The sequence below is a fragment of the Saccopteryx leptura genome, chromosome 5, assembly GCF_036850995.1.
Source record: "Saccopteryx leptura isolate mSacLep1 chromosome 5, mSacLep1_pri_phased_curated, whole genome shotgun sequence".
NCBI lineage: Eukaryota > Metazoa > Chordata > Mammalia > Chiroptera > Emballonuridae > Saccopteryx > Saccopteryx leptura.
Window position 1 is genome coordinate 216,538,905 of NC_089507.1, and position 18,497 is coordinate 216,557,401.

At 58.6% G+C, this 18,497-nt stretch overlaps 1 protein-coding gene across 4 annotated transcripts in view; it reads left to right on the forward strand.

The window, feature by feature from the left end:
• The window catches only part of LOC136405169 (tyrosine-protein phosphatase non-receptor type substrate 1-like), a 42,741-nt gene that overhangs the window by 14,203 nt on the left and 10,041 nt on the right, over positions 1-18,497 (forward strand). For all 4 annotated transcript variants that reach the window (XM_066384262.1, XM_066384265.1, XM_066384263.1 and 1 more), the window contains exons 3-6: positions 6,824-7,180; positions 12,039-12,359; positions 12,909-13,238; positions 15,641-15,754. In XM_066384262.1, the coding sequence (XP_066240359.1) occupies positions 6,824-7,180; positions 12,039-12,359; positions 12,909-13,238; positions 15,641-15,754 (1,122 nt within the window). The remainder of the gene's footprint in view (positions 1-6,823; positions 7,181-12,038; positions 12,360-12,908; positions 13,239-15,640; positions 15,755-18,497) is intronic.

Sequence of the window (18,497 nt, forward strand, 5' to 3'; positions counted from 1 at the left end):
CCCCTTCTGGAATGCCTTCATTCTCCCTAGCCTCTGTCAGCCTTTCAGACCTAGCTCAGGGGCCGCCGCCTCCAGGAAGTCTCTCCAGATACCACCCCTCTTCCAAGACCCATCCCCAAGCCTCTTCTTGCTCACTCCTCACCCTGCCCGTGGTTCTTGCCGTTGCCCGGGACTCCACCCTACAAGGGCAGGGACCCGTCTTACCCAGCTGCGTCCTGTGGCGTGAGCTTTGAGAGGACGTGAATGAGTCTGTCTGACGCCAGGGAAAAATCAATGCCTCGCTGTGGCTGTGGGAGCCCGGGCACACCTGCTTCGTATCCTGAGTTCCCGCGGGAACCGCAGAGTTCACACCGCCGTCCGCCCGTGCAGCACCCCCACCCCCACCCCCACCCCGTGAGTCAGCCCAGGCACCATCTGTCCCCCCGCCCGGCGTCGTGAGCCCCAGCAGGGCCACTCCAGGCTGGCCTCTTCAGTGCCGGGCCCTGCGGCCACACCTGGTAAAGCTGGTGCCCGGGAAGGTCTGGGCCTCCTCTCAAGGGCGGGACCCGTGTCAGGTGCCACGCAGGGCCTTGCCCACCAGAAGCTGCCGAGAGGCTCACGGGAAGCATCTCTCCCGCCCTCCTCCTTCTCTGCACCCTGTGCGTGGAGACTCGGGCGTGCCTGGCATGTTCACAGGGGACACGAGGACACACAGGGCGCACACAGACGGTGGGCCCCACGCAGGCTGCATCCCTGCTCCCCAACGCTGTGTCAGCACACACCCCCTCACACCCACACTCACGTGTGCACCTCTCCCGCAGCACACGGGCCCTCCCTGCGCACACCCTCCACACACACACACACACACACACCCGTTACACATCCCACTCCACGTGCTTGTCTCTCCTGCCCCCTTCCCACACACACACTCGCATGCACTGCCGTGCGCACACCCCTCCCAGACATCTGCTCACACCCTCAGGCAAGACACACCCTCCCCTGCTGCCAACACGCTCGCTCACACCCGGGCCGTCTGTGATTTGGATACGTGTGCGCACAGTTCACACCCCTCGTGCCCCTGGTCACTGGCCCCCATTGAGACACACTCTGAGCTGTGCGGTCGCACGTTCCTACACACACACGTCATCCTGCACACGCTCACCGGTGTGCACGACCCTGGGTCCACCCAGGCGTCCGTGTGTGAATGCTAGCCCTCGGCACCTTCGGGCACGTGTGTGCGCAGTCCCGCCTTGTTCTCCTCCACCCGTGTGCATACTGCCACCACCCTGCAGCACACACGTGTCGTCCCTACACACGCTCACCGGTGTGCACGACCCCGGGTCCACCCAGGCGTCCGTGTGTGAATGCTAGCCCTCGGCACCTTCGGGCACGTGTGTGCGCAGTCCTGCCTTGCTCTCCTCCACCCCTGTGTGCATACCGCCACCACCCTGCAGCACACGTGTCGTCCCTGTACACGCTCACCGGTGTACACGACCCCGGGTCCACCCAGGCGTCCGTGTGTGAATGCTAGCCCTCGGCACCTTCGGGCACGTGTGTCCACAGTCCTGCCTTGCTCTCCTCCACCCTTGTGCATACCGCCACCACCCTGCAGCACACACTCACACGCAGGACCCAGAGGACGCCCAAGGCGGCACCGGGGAGGTGCTGCTGTGCTTCGGGCTGACAGACCAGCCGCGCGCCCCCCCACCCCCACCCATGTGCATACTGCCACCATGCTCCTGCAGCACACACTCACACGCATGACCCAGAGGACGTCCAAGGCGGCACCAGGGAGGTGCTGCTGTGCTTCGGGCTGACAGACCAGCCGCGCGCCCCCCTCACCCCCCCCCATGGCCAGTAATGATCAGGACCGTGGTCAGGGAGCGGGGTGCCAAGCTACCCCGGTGTGCGGGTCGGGGCGGGGACAGTGGATGTCATTCGAGCCATCCTGCGATGCTGGCACAGCCCGGCTCCAGACATAGCCTCCCAAGCCCTGGGCTAATCCTTAAGTTTGTGGAAACCTGGCAGGTGGCCTCCATCATCTGGTCCCCAAGGTCCCCGCTTCTGGGGGGCAGTCAGACTCCTGCAGGAGTGGCAGTGGGCGCCCTCCTGGGCAAGGCTGGCTCTGGGGCAGTGTGTGCATGTCAGCGTTGTTCCCTGCGCCCCGACGGGGTGGGCTTCTGCAGGCGTCAGCCCCCCCTCCCCGGGGTCACAGTCGCCCTGATTTCCTTCTAGCAAGTTTCGATTTTAAGTTGATTTGTTTCTCCCACTAGAAAAGCATCCGTGCTTATGTTTTTCACTTCTAATGAAAATTGTTTTCATCTTTTCTTCATCTCAAAAGCAACACGTGAGCACGGGGTGGGGGTGGGGATATATATGTATCCACACAAGCCTGGTGGTCAGTCCTCCGCCCCCACCCTGTGCCTCCTCTCGCACACCCCCCCCCTCGGCCTGTTGGTGGAGGACCGAGGAGGCTGAGGGGGTGGGGCAGGAGCACCCGGGACCGGGCGTGGGCTCAGTCAGAGATGCTGGCAGGTGTCACCTGTCCCAGAGGCTGTGCTTCATTCCAGATGTGACTCTTTGATTCATCTCTTGAAAGTCCACCGTCTGTGCCTGTGAGCAAGCCCCACAGGGCCAGAACCGTCCCACGGCCCTCAGCTCCGGGCCTGGCGCACAGTGGGTTCCCATCATTCATCCCCGACCACCCCTGTGCCGTGGGCTCCCGTGTCCCACGCACACCGAGTTCCTGGAACAACAGATTCACATCCACGGGGCAGGCACCCCCTGCTGTGCCGCCTTCTTCCATTAGACAACTTACAGCGTTTATTTCATTATTATCATTATTTTTTTTTTACCCAAACCAGTAAATGTTCACAGTTAAAGAAAGAAAAAGAGACTTCAATATATTGCTTACTAGAAAATGTGCCCACCTGGTCCCGTTTCCCAGACGGAATCACACTTCAACCTGAGGGCACTTGTCATCCTAGACCTCTTTTCTCTAGATATTCAATCGGCTATTCGATCTGCAAATATCGTGCTCTGTGCCAAGCCCGATTAAGAGGAAGCTGAGGAACACAGAGTAAATGACACAGACAGACAGATAGACAGACGTCTTGGAAAGGAGGTTCATTCAAACAATAAACGTGTATGTAATGTCCATATTAATACCTGTATAGGTTTTTCTTATTACAGAATGGGATACTGTGAATATTCCTTATTAACCCTCCAGTTTAGAAAAAGCTGCAGAAATCCCCCAAATAGGAAGGAGAAGTCAGAATCACCCACCAGCTCTCTAGCTTCGTGACCCAGGGAGAGCTGTGGTTTATAGCTTGGTATCGCACCTCGCAGCTGTTTGTTTATGTATCGTTTTATTTTACATGGTGACGCTGCCGCGAGCCTACCGGAAGGATAGATTTTCCTTTCCTTTTATTGTGCAAGTCGTGCAAACAGAAAACATAAACACGAAACCCCTGTAAGTCTACCGCTCACGGTAAATCACTGCTAATCTCTAATATCATCTATCCTTCTTTTTCGAAACAAGAAGTTTGGGATCAGACTTGAAAATGCCACTCAGTAACTGACTGTGAATGCCTAATGGATCCCTGCGTCGGTAATTGTAAGTCTCCGCGCTCATTCTCGCGGCTGTGGACTTGGTCGTGGCCTGGGGTCAGCATCTGTGGGACCAGCCAGTCTCCTTCCTTGGATATGAGGATATTTCCAGTTTTGGGTGTTTTTTTTGTGTGTATTTTTTTTTAACATAGAAGAACCAAATGGAGGAAGCAAAATGTTTGCACCCCTCCTTAGATATCGGAGCATGGTTTTTACATGGTTTCTATTCACTCATTTTAACGACCTCCCAAAATGTTGATCTCGGTTGTCTTGGACGGCATTCTATGAGATCATTATTTTGTGCTTATATAATATATATTTTGTTTCCTCTCAACACTTGCTTTGCAACGAACAGGTTTCATTTGCATAATCATGATGTCATTTAAAATTATGCCGTGCAAAAATGTCTGGATTACCACCGTTTTCCTTAGGATTGCTTTTCATGGCTACCCGCCCTTCCATGGGGGGTGGGGGGGGGGGAGGGGATAGGCCACGATTCACTTAACCAGTCCCTGTCCTTGACCGTTTGGGCTTTCTCCCAACTTTGTCAAGATCTGTTGGGCAGGGTGGGGGCGGCCCCCCCCCCCCAGGCAGACAGCCTTCACAGCTTTGGTACACCCGCCAAACTGCTTCCCCTAAAGGGTGTCCCAGTGGCCCCGCCCACCAGCAGCGTGTGAGAATGCCCACCCAGCTGGGGGGTTAGGGTGGACCATCCCAGCCCCTGCACAGTCGCTGTCTCTGCCAGGGGCTCAGGAGAGAGCAGGAAATGGCTTTGTCCGCGATGCCAGCGCGAGGAGCCCGGGCCCACAACTGCAGGAGTCGAGTTTTAACAAGCCCGGTTCCCAGAACAGAACCTGCAGAGAAGAAGAAAAGCAGGCAGGCAGGCAAAAAAAACCAACACCACTCTCTGCTGGGAGAGAAACACACACACACACACACACACACACACGATTAAAATAATATTTGGCACTTACGTCGCACTTTTCGTATTCTTCAAACGCTTTATAAACACCAGCTAATTAATTAAAGCTGCCTAAATCGGGCTGCCGTTGGTGGAGGGAACTTGAAAAAGGTTTTGGGGGGGGGGGAAGGGCAGCCCTACAGAAGCTCCAGATTTTATAGTTGCCCCCCCCCCCCACGCGCCCGGGTGTGATTGCAGGATTGCGGGCCTCCCGCGGCACCACAGGAATAGCCCTGCTCAGACACGCCGCCGCGCGCCCGGTTCCGCCGCCGCCTGGCCGCTTGCTGACTCACAGCCCTGTGGTGTTATTGATAAAGGATAATAGTAACCACCGTGCATCCCCGGCATCTTGCGCCCTGCGGGCCAGGCAGGGTCCCAGGCTCCGGGCTTGGCCTGGAGCAGCTCCCCGAACCGAGGAAGAAAGAGGCTCAGGGAGGGGATTTCCCGGGTGTGGGTAAAAGCTTCCTTCCCTCATTCATTCATTCATTCGTTCATTCATTCGTGCGTGCGTGCGTGAGTGCGTGCGTGCGTGCGTGCATTCGACGTATATTTACTGAGGGCCTGGGGTGTGCTGGACGCTGTTGTAGACAGCAGTTTGGAGAAAGTCTCTTGTGGGTCTTACATCTAGCTTGGGGAGAGCATGACAATCCAGAGAAAATCACGTATTTAAATAATGTATCTGTGATCACCGTGGGCACAGAAACGACAATGTAACCAGCATCTGTAGCTGGCACCTGTGTCCAACTGTGTCACGGTCCTCCTGACCGTTGTGGGGGGGGAGGGGGTGGAGGGGTGGTGGGACCCCTCTTTATGGAAGGTGAAGAGGAGGCCCGGGGAGGGCAGGAGCCGAGCCGGCTCAGGGGGACCCCCGCTCTCCGCTGGCCCGTTGGCCCGCTGGCCCCACCCTGTGTGCGTCTCCGGGCGGCACTTCCTGTGCCTCCAGTCGCCATGCTGGAACTCAGACCCACTGGGAATGTCCCCGGCGGGGTGCGGTCGGCAGTGGCTGAGGCTGCCCCCTGATGTCTCGGGTCTCTGCTGGATTCTTCGGCCTGCTCTGTGTGCCTGTCACACACCTGGCCACCAGCTACACCCCGAGCCCCTGTCCTCTGGGCACTCTGCAGCCCGAGGGTCTGGCTGCCCGCAGCCTGTCAAGCTGAGTCGTGGCTCACCTGCCATGAGAACAGGCCAATCCCTGGGCCAGGAGTCAGGGCGGGGACAGCATGCAGGGGGGTGAGAGGCCTGTCCTGGGGCCCTGGGCTTGCCGGCAGGGAGGGCAGATAGAGTCCACGGCCTCCCTTCCCTCGGGCGCCCTGCCACTGCCAGTGGGTGGTGCCAGGACACCAGCTGGTGAGCCAACGCCCAAGGTCTCCCTCCTGCTCAGTCAGAACCAGGGGGCTCAGCTGCAGAGTGCTATCTTGTAGATAAAAAAAGTGGACACTGAAAACCAGTGACTACACTAGGCTACGTGTAAACAGAAGGTGAGCTGGGCTCCGACCGGGTCAGGTGGCTTCAGAGCCCAGGCGCTTCCTTGACACCGTCCTGGCCCAGGCCTGTGGGTGGTCCTGCCAGAAGTTCATGGAAATGGGGTCATATGACTGTTTGACAGATGAGGCACTGAGGCTCAGAGGACAGCAAAGGACCTGCCCGCTGAGGGCAGCACTGCCATCCACGCTGCATTTGTTAGAACCACTCACAAGAATTCCCATTGGGTCTTATCGGTGGCCCAAGTGATGGCCAAGGTCACGCAGTGGTGAGCCCTGAGCCAAACCCAAGTCCTCCGACTTCCCTACCTCACAGCCGGCACGAACCCCAGCTGCTGGGTCCGGCCCCCCTGCCAGGGGCCTGCTTCCTGGGTCAGGCCCGAAACACAGTCTAAACCCCTAGAGAGCCCCACCCCATACCACGCTTCCACCGCCTCTGAGCCTTTGCCCATGCTGTTCCTTCTGTTAGGAACACTGTTCCCCTTTCTTCCTGGTAAGTTCAGATTCGAATTCAGAGCCCAGCTCAGACAGACACTTCCAGAGAGGGATCAGGAGCTCAGACTTACTCTGTGCCACATCATTAACCTCCCTGCGCCTCAGTTTACTCATTTGTAATGGGGACTCATATTACAAGCTTGTTGTGAGGGTTCTATGTATGACACATGCTGTGTCCCGAGCTCGAGGCCCACTCAGGATGTGTACGGGGTCAGTGGACGCTGCGGCTAAAAAACAGTGGACAGACCTCCGGGGTCCCGTGTGGATGGGTAAGTGACGGCTCTGTGTTTCCCTGCAGGAGGGGCCAGTCAGGAGCTGAGGGTGATTCAGCCTGAGGAGTCTGTGTCTGTCGCAGCAGGAGAGACTGCCACTCTGAGATGCACCGTGAGCTCCATTTACCCCATTGGGCCTGTACAATGGTTCAGGGGGACAGGGACAGGCCGAGAGTTAGTCTACAGTTTCAAAGCAGGAGGCCACTTCCCCCGAGTAACAACAGTTGGAGACACCACGAAGAGAAACAACACGGACTTCTCCATCCGCATCAGTGACATCACCACCGCCGACACGGGCGTCTACTACTGCGTGAAGTTCCGGAGACAAAGCCCTGGTGACGTGGAGATCGCGTCGGGCACAGGCACTCAGCTCACTGTGAGCGGTGAGTACCGAGGGGGACCCGTCGTCCCTGGTGTGTGACACCCATCAGGAAGAACACCCTCCGCTCTCTGAGCAACAGCTAGGGTCAGGGTGCGAGCTCATGGTCACGACCTGACTCGGGGTGTGATGTCACCACCTGTGGATCAGGGAGGTCGGGGCCTGGAGAGGTTGTGCTATTGGCTCAGGTCCCAGGGCTGGTAAAAGGTTGGAAACATCTAGAACCTTCAGCAGCTTGAGTCCCCAGCCCTGGCCCTTTTCCAGTCCCGCCCAGCCCCGTGCTTCCAGAGATGAGGAGCTGAAGGTCTGAGTGACGTGCCCGTCACAAGGCCACACCTCACCCCTGCCTCCTGAGGGTGGTCCCCTCATGTGGCCAAGACCCCTCCTTACTGTCACCGAGCACCTGTCTGCTCTGGGTGCTGGGGCAGCACAGGGGACAGACCAGCCCCCACTCCCCTCCCTCGAAGCTCCGTCCCTGTCCCTCCAGTGGGGATACCCCCACCCAGGGTGGGAGGGGAAAGCGTGTTTCTTTATCTCAGCCTCAGAAACGTCACACGGATGGTTCCTAAGGTTACAGTCTCACTGTTTAAATGACAGCCCTGGTCAGAGGGCCTGCTCAGAGGTTGGACGGTCCCTGTGAGTCTGTCCGAAACCCCCTTTATTTCAGGGCCCCTGTCACTGTCACAGAGGCTCCGAGCAGAGTCTTCTCAGACTGTCCCTCACCCCTGGAAGAGGTTCCCCACGGGGGTGACTTAGCAAAAGTGCTCATTTCGGGTTTTCTGCCGGAGCCTCAGGACTTGAGTCCTGGCCTGTCAGCACCTTTAGAGCATCCTGCCCAGCCACCCACACGCAGAGGGCAGCCTGAGGCCAGGAGGTGACAGGGCCCTTGCCCACAGTCACATGGCAGTGAGTGAGGCCCCCCCGACCTGATTCCAGGCAGGCTCCTTCCTGCCCTGTCGTGGGACCCTCTTTCCATGGAAGACCGGGCGCATAGTAGGTGCTGAATAAAAGTAATTGCACCGAACCATTGAACAGGGGGCCAGACTATTTTCCCCTGTTTCCCAAAGGTTCAGATGCCCCTCGCCGTCAGACCCTGAGGCCCAAGGTGACGGGGGGCCTCTCCCCACCTTCAGCCACATCTCCCCAGACCAGGTGTCAGATCAGAGGGCACGTGCATTGCACGTTGTGTGGATGTTGCTCCATTTCCCTCCTCGGTGTGGTGGCCACAGAGTCTCTCCACAACCTCTGGACCTGGGCAGGGAAGGTGGCTCTACCGTGATTTTGAGGATATTACACAAGGTCCCAGGTGTGCCACCTCAGGTAGTGAGTGGCTCCATCGTGTCGCAGGTCGGCGGCCTCCCGGTAGAGTTCTCGTTCCTCTTCCCCGGGCCGCCTGCCCAGAGGGCCCCCTGGATGAGGAGGCAGGGAGGCGGGAGGGGGCGGGGAGCAGCAGCGAGCCTGGGGCCCTGTCCTCAGTCTCCCCGTCCGTGGAGTGGTGACAATCACGGCTCCCATTTGGGAGTTTGTGAGGACAGTTGAGGGCGTCTAGATGAGTTGGTGCAGGGTGTTCCCGGGTGTCCATGCCCAGTGGTGACAGCATCGGCCGAGGCCCCTGCCTGGGCTCACGTGCCAGCCCTGCCACTTCCCGGCTCTGGGACCCCCGATGCCTCACTCCCCACACGGGGCCTCGGTGTCCTCACCTGTCGGGGACAGTGCTGATCGCACTGAGCAGGCGTAAGGACTGAATGGGCGAACCCCTGTGAAGTGCGTAGCGCAGTGCCTGGCACGAGTAAAGGCGCGATGAGTGTGGGCTCTGGTCTGCCGGAGCCACAGGACCTGGGACAGGCGGTCACTTCCCCTCCACACCTCCATAGCGGCGGGGCGGGAGGGGGGCTTGGGCGCCCTTCCACTTGGCTGCTGGTTAGAAGCGCCTGGGAAACTTCGAAAAGGTCCCAGACCCCCCCCCCTAGGAATTCTGATTTCATTGCTCAGGTGAACTTCTCAACGGCCAGGGGATGCTGGTGCAGGGAGTGTGGGCAGCCCTGAGCTAGCTGGTCTCCGAGGTCACGGAGGAAACCTGGTCTCTGTTATCCCCTTGGTGAAGGTGCCGCCCCCTGCTGCTGGGGCGGCCAGGACGACTTTTAGGGATGCGGGTGTTTTAGAATAGCGTGTGCTGGATTCCGCCCATGGAAGCCCAGGGAAGACGCCCTCCCACGGAGCAGCCCTGAGCTGAAGGTGCCGTCCCGTGCTCTCCGGCCCCGAGGAGGGGCAGCTGGGACACCCTGTTCAGATCTGAGCACCATTGCCGGGGACCCGTTCCCATCTCTAAACATGCGTGTGTCTAAACATGCGTGTGTCTACACATGCGTGTGTAAACATACGCGTGTCTACACACGCGTGTGTCTAAACATGCGTGTGTCTAAACATGTGTGGGTCTACACATGTATGTAAACATGCGTGTGTCTAAACATGTGTGTGTCTACACATGCGTGTGCCTACACAGGCTCTTGAATCCCCACATAGTACTCACTGAGCAGCCGGAGAGCCCTTCCTGCCCCAGCACAGCGGAACGTCACTGCGGAAACCTGTCCCCTTTGCAAATGCTCCCAGCTCCTGGAAAGGGCAGGACCTGTAGGGAAATGCCTGTGGTCTCGTGTGTGCTTCTGTTGGGCCTTCTTACTCCCTAGAGCAGGGGTCCCCAAACTACGGCCCGCAGGCCGCATGCGGCCCCCTGAGGCCATTTATCCGGCCCCCACCGCACTTCCGGAAGGGGCTCCCATTGAAATACTGGTCAGTTTGTTGATTTTAATTTACTTGTTCTTTATTTTAAATATTATATTTGTTACCGTTTTTTTTTTTTTTTTTTTTTTTTTTTTACTTTAAAATAAGATATGTGCAGTGTGCATAGGGATTTGTTCATAGTTTTTTTATAGTCCAGCCCTCCAATGGTCTGAGGGACAGTGAACTGGCCCCCTGTGTAAAAAGTTTGGGGACCCCTGCTCTAGCGAGCAGGTGGTTTCAGAACTAGTAAGACCGGGTCTTAGGATAACAACAGGCGTTATTTATTAAGCCCCTACTATGTGCCAGGCTCTGAGGTTTACATACGTGCTCACTGCTCTTACCGGGGTGGTGTTTCGACCCACTGTGCGCAGGAAACAGACACCGAGGCTCAAGGCTAGAGAACAGAGATGCTCACGTTAACCAGTCCCGGGAGCGGCGAGCTGAGCCCGGCCCTCTACTCGCTGTGTGGCCCCTGGCCAGCCGGGTTCCTCCCTGAGCCTCGTGTCCTGTAAGGGAGACCACACAGGGCCTGTGTCACGGGGTGAGGGGAGGAGGAGGAGCAGAGGAGCTCAGAGGGACCAGCCCAGCAGCAGGGATGCCAAGACGTCCCTCATACATTGCAACCGAACCCAGCATCTTCCGAGGTGGCCGGTGGCTGGTGGTTCTGTGACCTGACTCATTCAGGTGACGCCCCCTTGTCGATGTCCTCAACATGTTTGACGAGTTGTAGGAAGCGAGTGAGATATTGACACGCGCAAGAATTTATGAGCGTTTGCTTTCTGCCCACTGTGAGAGGAGCTGTTGGGTAATAATTGATGATTTCGAGACGCCCTGTGGACTCTTTCTACAGGGAGAAACTGCTCTCGCTTCTGATTCGCTGATGTGTGGCTGCTCTCTGGACACAGGGGGTGTTCTCCCTGCTTCGTAGGCCTGTGTCTGTGTCTTGTCTAATTCAATACGATTAAGAAATGAACCACCAAGCCTGACCGGTGGTGGCACAGTGGATAGAGCATTGACCCGAGATGCTGAGGTCCCAGGTTCAAAACCCTGAGGTCTCTGGCTTGAGCGCGGGATCATAGACATGATCCCATGATCACTGGCTTGAGACCAAGGTTGCTGGCTTGAATTCTAAGGTCACTGGCTTGAGCAAAGGGTTACTGGCTCAACTGGAGCCCCCTGGTCAAGGCACCTGTGAGAAAGTCATCAATGAACAACTAAAATGCTACAACTATGAGTTGATGCTACTCGTCTCTCTCCTTTTCTGTCTCTCTCTTTCTTGCAAATTAAGAGACATTAACCACCTTTATCTTTCTCAGCACTCAGTGACCTTTGTGTTCAACCCAAAACTGACCCAAGAGAAGACCTCAGATTCAGAAAAACATCCCATCTCCCCTAACTCCACCTTTCAAATTCAGGGGTGGGCACAGATTAGAGACCCTACTGGAATCTGGTAAATGAATGACCATTCTCCAGTAAATCCATAAATACCTGCAGGGAGAGCTCTGGATGTAAACTAAGTGCAGGTTCAAGATGGAGCTGCGTTTGTTTACTATTGTGAAGCCTCTTCTGTTTGCTGAACGCAAATGTGCTTCCATGACCTGATTTAACACTCACTGCAGCTGGGAGGGGAAATGCCCGCTGTCCCATTCCATAGCTGGGGACCCGGGACATGTCCTGGCCACAACACTCCACAGCTACAGGCCTGGTTCCTGCGTCCCCACTGAGCCCTGCATGTGTCTCAGTAAACACTGGCTCTGAGGTGGACAGGTTTCCGGGGGAGGCAGCTAGGAACAGTTACTATGAAGAGTGAGACCCATCGGTAATTCGTTCCTGAGCCCAGATGTGGGGAAGCCCCTGGAGAGGACAGAAGTGGACTTTGATCTCAGGCCTGGAATGGCATGCCGGCCTGTCCCGCCCCCAGAGTGCATTAGGGGGTGGGGGGACACAGTGACACGCCCTCCCAGCGTAATCAGAGGGATAAAGCCCACTAACTACATGGGAAGGTTCTTAGCAGTGTCACTGCTGATGGTTAGTGGTGATAATCACTGTCATGTTCATTGTGTATTATTCTCCTTTTGAAGCCAAACCCTCTCTCCCCGTGGTAGCGGGCCCCACGGAGAGGGCCACGCCGGGGCAGACCGTGAACTTCACCTGCAAGTCCCACGGCTTCTCCCCCAGACACATCGTCCTGAAATGGTTCAAAAACGGGAATGAGCTCCGAGCCTCCCAGACCAGCGTGGACCCCGAGGGAGACAGCACCTCCTACAGCATCTCCAGCACAGCCAGGGTGCAGCTGACCCGGGGGGATATCCGCTCCCAGGTCATCTGTGAGGTGGCCCACGGCACCCTAAAGGGAGACACTTCTCTCCGTGGGACTGCCAACCTGTCTGAGACCCTCCGAGGTAGATGCCCCTCATGCCCAGGCTGAGTCCACACCTGGCCCCCAACCTGGAAGCCTGCCCCCCACACCGTGCTCTTTGCTCCAGGCCTGGGGTCACCTGGAATCTGATTCCTGGGAGTCCTTCCATCTCCAGGCCCCCGATTGTGCCCGTCACTTGCCACTGCTGAACGGCAGATGCCAGGTGGACACCTGCCACGTGCCAGGCAGTGTGCTCAGTAATCTCATCACTTTACCATAGCAACCACGATTACCGAGCACGCGCTATAAGCCAGGCTCTGGTGTGCTTGGTGATTTCATTTGCTACAGTTATTATGCTCCGACTGCATGCAGGAGCTTGGTGGTGTCACTCCTGTCCCCTGATAACAGCAGCCTGTCCTTGAGCACCTACAGCGTGCAGGCCGCTGAGCTTAGCTATTTCATTCATATGCACAGAGTCCCCATGTCCCCCTGTCCTCTGTGACCCCAGTCCTGGGCTGGGGAGTGAGTGATGGAGCCCCACTCCGTCACCGGCCTGTCCCCGAGGTCAGAGCTCTGCCCGGTGCTCTTGCAGTTCCGCCCACCTTGGAGGTTGCCCAGCACCCTGCGCCAGAGAACCGGGTGAACGTCACCTGCCAGGTGAAGAACTTCTACCCCGGGCACCTGCAGCTGACCTGGTTGGAGAACGGAAACACGTCCCGCATGGAAATGGGCTCGACCCGCGTAGAGAACAAGGACGGGACCTTCACCCGGAAGAGCTGGCTCCTGGTGGACTCGTCTGCCCGCAGGGAGGAGGTGACGCTCACCTGTCTGGTGCAGCATGAAGGGCAGCCGGCGGTCACCAAAAACCTGACCGTGGAGGCCACTGCTCAGCAGAAGGGACAGGGCACCGCGGCACCCTCTGGTGAGGCCTCCCCTCCAACTGGACCGCTTTCTAAATTTTATGATTTTTTTCATGTTCAGGGTAGTAATTTATGCGTGTGATAGAATACTCTAGAAATCTCTGGATAGAAATTAGAATTTTGAGGTGAGCTCCCCTCCCAGAAACCCCACACTCCCACAGTGACCCCCGGGAAGAGTTCGTACGTGTCCTGTATACAGCTTTTGAACTCCATATCCATAAAGAAAGAGGAGGGGAGGGAGACCCTCTGCTCAGTGCTCTTGCCTCCCACCTCACAGTCCCCGTGTCCACTGTCTCGGTCAGCCCCGGCTCCCGCTGGCTCTCTCTGACCTCCTCCGCCCTGTCTCCCTGGCTGTGCGGTGTGCCTGGCCCACCAGGAAGGTGGTAGCGTCTTCCGGATGCTTGTGGCCTATCTCGTCTCACCGCTGCTGCGATGGATGTCCTCACGCGTATTCTGTGACGCGTGCAGCTATTTCCCGAAGAGCGCGTCTATAGGTCAAAGAGCGCGCTCACCTAAGACGATGGCGAAGCCGCCCCCCCTCTCCCGGAGGAGTAAGAGAGGGGGGTCAGGGTGTCCTTTCCTCGGCCCCCTTCCAACGGGTCGTCCGTCATCTTCCATCAAAAGAGGCACCAGCTGGGCCTCCGGGTGCCGCCGTGGAATGTCCCATCACCTGTTGTGAGCGCGGCCGCGCCTCGTCCATAGCAGACCCTTTGAATGGATCAGAATAAAGGCTTTCTTTCCTGCTTGCAGACTGCATGGGCTCAGGGAGCTCTAAGGAAGCCCCGGGGCCCTGGCAGGGCGTCCTTTGGATGTCACCGATGTCCGGTTTTCAAGGGGCTAACACCGCCCTTGCGGGACAGGACGGGCAGATACATCCCTGGTCCTTATCAGAGACTTGCTGGGTGACCTGGGACAAGCCAGCGCCCTTCTCTGGGCCTCTCGGCTTTCTCACGGCGGTGCGGAGGGAGATGAGCTTTTCGACCCCCAGCTTTGAGTCTCAGCTGCTAGGAACCAGGGCCTCGTAGCTTCAGGCCCCGGGACGCGGCCTAGCACGTAGCAGGCAGGCAGGAAGTACTTCCAGGAAAGGATGAAAGAGCGAGTCCGTCGGTTGTTCGGTTAGTTCGTGAGATCGTCCTCAGAGCGACCCAGTGTGTGGAGGAGGTGGAGGAGGTTATCCTCGGCCTACGCGCCCCGAGGGGAAACCAGTATGGGGAGGTTTCCACGACTTGTCCAGGGTCACACCGCTAGAGGTGTTGATGGGAACCCACGCTCCTGCAGCTCAGAGCCCCGCCCCCGACCACCCCCATGCAGCTCAGAGCCCCGCCCCCGACCACCCCGCTGCAACTCAGAGCCCCGCCCCCGACCACCCCCACGCAGCTCAGAGCCCCGCCCCTGACCACCCCCATGCAGCTCAGAGCCCCGCCCCCGACCACCCCCATGCAGCTCAGAGCCCCGCCCCCAACCACCCCGCTGCAGCTCAGAGCCCCGCCCCCGACCACCCCCATGCAGCTCAGAGCCCCACCCCCCGACCACTCCACTGCAGCTCAGAGCCCCGCCCCCGACCACCCCGCTGCAGCTCAGAGCCCCGCCCCCGACCACCTCCATGCAGCTCAGAGCCCCGCCCCCGACCACCCCGCTGCAGCTCAGAGCCCCGCCCCCGACCACCCCCATGCAGCTCAGAGCCCCGCCCCCAACCACCGCGCTGCAGCTCAGAGCCCCGCCCCCGACCACCCCCATGCAGCTCAGAGCCCCGCCCCTGACCACCCCGCTGCAGCTCAGAGCCCCGCCCCCGACCACCCCGCTGCAGCTCAGAGCCCCGCCCCCGACCACCCCGCTGTGCCTTAGTGACAGGTTCCCTCACGTGTGCCCTGGGGCTGGCCAAGTCCTTGTCTTTGTTTCAAGTGTCCTGGGTTCAGAGCCTCCGTGCCCAGGTCCTGGGCTCCAATCCGTGGACAGTCCCTGGGATGTCGACAGAGTCCACTGGTCACCTGCATGTCTACCACATTCCCCACTGTCCCCGTGACTATCCAGAGTTTCAGGGGGGGCCTGGGCCACCGCAGTGGCCACTCTGGTTCACTCAGATGAGGAAGAACGTATTTCTGTTCCTTGGGAGTGACATTTCTGCCTGGGCCCGGCGGCCTGGTTCTCACTGTAGCTGTCAGCTCCAAACAGTGTCCCTCCGGCACTAGGGTTGACCCGTGCGGGGACGTGTATGCAGGACCACGAACATGCCCACATGGCCTGAGACATCTGAGAAGACCCAGGCAGGCAGTCTCAGTGAACGGTGCCCGTCTACTGGTGAAAAGAGGCGGGTGGGTTTTGATTTTCTTTGTGTGTGTGTGTGTGTGTGTGTGTGTTTTCATTTGTGTGCATAAAGCCTCTCTCTGTTCTGTCTTGTCCCTAGGTAATTCGAGTGATACTAGACGTAGTATCTTTATTGTGGTGGGCGTGGTGTGTGCCTTGCTGGTGGCCCTGCTGATGGCCGCCCTCTATCTCCTGCGAATGCGACAGAAGAAAGGTGGGTGGATCCCCTGCCTCCTCCCCAAAAGTCCATCCCCCCCCCCCGCCCCTGGCTGTCCTTCCCAGCTTAAGCCATAAGGATGTCTGGTTACATCCAGCCATAAGACAAAGTCCAGAGGTAGCAGTGCCCTGGCTGGAATCTGGGAGAGGGGACGGGGGTCCCTCCCGTGGCCTTTCGCTTACGGTTGCAAGGTGGCCGTCTCAGTGCCAGGCCTCACGTCGTCCCGGGACCGCCTTCGAGGTGGGAAACGGGGAGCCACCCCGGTGGCCAGAGGGTTTCGGGGGAGGGGGGAGTAGTGTTCCCAGGAACCCCCGGCAAACTTTCTGCTTCCCTCTTCCCTGTCCAGGGTGACGATGCCCAGCCCCCTAAGCAGGAGGCGGGATGGGGTGGGGACAATGCCACCACCTCCCTGCCAGGCTGTTTGTGGGGAGGATTAGGAGGGTGACTACACGTCGAAGCTCAGGAAAGTACCTGGCATGCAGTAAACGTTAGCTGCTGTCGTCAGCATTGTGTGCGAGGCCAGAAACATGAGCCGCCTCCCTGGAAAACTCCCCTCACGGTGGCAGGAGGGTCCAAGTTCAAATCCAGGACAGCGCTCTCGTGTGTGTGCACAGTGGCGTAGCTGCCACGGGGGCAAGCTGGGCCTCTGACTTTGGGGTCAGACCCACCAGGCTGGCTACAGGCTTACCAACAACCAGCTGGGCCCCCACAAGCCTCAGTCTCCTCCCCTGTGACATGGGTATAGCGGCGCCGGGCCTCCACAAGCCTCAGTCTCCTCCCCTGTGACATGAGTATAGCGGCGCCCACGTGGAAGGGTAGTTCTGCAACCAGGGAAGGCCTCCTGAGGTGACAGCTCCGACCCGTCCTCGGGCCTCACGAAACGACATGCTCTCTTTCCGGCTGTCTCGGAGGGGACAGTGTTAAGCCGGTATTTCTGAAACTTACTTGACGACAAGTGTGAGAAATACATTTCGTGTTTCGGCCTCACACGTACACACCCTGTGGATAAAATTAGAACTCTGATATTTCCCTTTTTTGCCATGGTGTCTGCTGAGTTCTCTTCGAAAGCCTGGCCGTGAGCGGCCGTGTGCCATGGCCTGAGAAGCGCGAGCCTCTCTGGGCTCGATCCGCAGGCTCGCTGTACGGGCGGGCGTGTCCTGTATCAGTCACACATCCCTTCCGCCCCCCTCGCCCCGCCCCCAGGGTGTCCTTCCCTCCCTCCTGGGCCGGCCGGGAGGGCTCATTAACTATGAGGACTGGCCGAGGCTCACGCTCCCCATCCGGGAGGTTCAGCTCGGCCCCCCCCCCCCCCCCCCCCCCCCCCCCCCCCCCCCCGGTCTCTGGAATCTGGAAGAGCTTCAGCCAGCGATCCACCCAGTGCTTTCCCTAACGTTCTCCGGAGAGCCCCCTGCAGGAAGGACCCCTTGGTTGCAGGAAGGACCCCTTGGTCGCCAAGGGTCACAAGGCGCCCCGTTAGATGGAGTGTTCCCAGCGGCTGTTGGTGAAATCCCAGCCCCTCCCCTTGAGCTCCTGGCACACACGAGCTCCTCACAGCGGGCTTAGGCACCAGCGCCCGCCCGGGAGAGGAATGGGCAGACGAGCGAGCTCGTCACAGCGGGCTTAGGCACCAGCGCCCGGGAGAGGAATGGGGGTTTGGAAAGCGGGTCACCCAGTCCCGGAGTGGTGGGTCCGTATGTGTGCACAGGCCTGCTCTCCAACACAGGCCCCAGGGACAGGGACAGCTGGCCCTCACTCGGCCCTTCTGAACTAGGGCCGGGCACTGTTCTCACCACCGGCCTCTGTCCCAGCATTATTAACTCCCATTTTACAGGTGAGGAGACTGAGGCACGGGGAAGTGGTGGGGACCACTCCGCACATCACTCTCACCTCAGGGACATGCATCAGTCCCTCGAAGGGGCCGCCCCTCCTTTACCTCCATCCAGGGAAATATCTTCACTGCAATTCTACCCGTTATCATCTATGTGACCGTAAGGGGGGTCACCCAGTCTCTCTGGTGTAAAATGGGGTGGGGGGTGGGGAGATCCGTCAGGGGACTCCCTGAGACGGCGCATGGCCCAGCGCTTTGCAACACGTCTGCCTCCATCCAGACATTTAGAGGCTAAGCTACAACCTTCCTGACAGTTCCCACTCACCTCCCAACCCAGTACCCGCCCAGGCACCCAGCGTTAAGCTAGTGGTGAGGACTTGGGCGTTGTGGCAGCTGCCAGCCTGTTCACGTGAGGTGCGCAGCCCGTTTGAGTGTGGGCATGTTGCTTTTTAATTACCATTTTGCCGTAAAATTCGAGTCACACGGTGGCTGAACCCGGGCCCGCGGCGGCTTCTCTGTGGGATGCCCCGTATCACAGGTTTAAAAACCTCTGAACCACCAGATGCACCCTTTCTTTCCTCCCAAGATCCTTTTTTTTTTATTTTCTTTTGGGAAAAGCAGCGACAGAAATGTCCAACCCAGTCCTGTAAGTTAGAGGGCTGGAACCCAAGCTCAGAGTGGGGAGAAGCAACCCATCGCGCTGGTGGCAGAAGTGGGATTCACACCGGCTCCCTGCCCCGCCCCCCGACTCCCAGCCCTGTTAGAATCTGTTCTCCAGCAGTGACAGGCCCTGCAGGACGGGAACCCAGGCTTCAAGGGTCTCAGGGGAGGACCCCAAAGCAGAGGTGGGGCAGGTGGCTCCTCCCAGGCCTGAGGCTGCTGAGGATCTGACCTAGGGCAATTCCTAGAGGT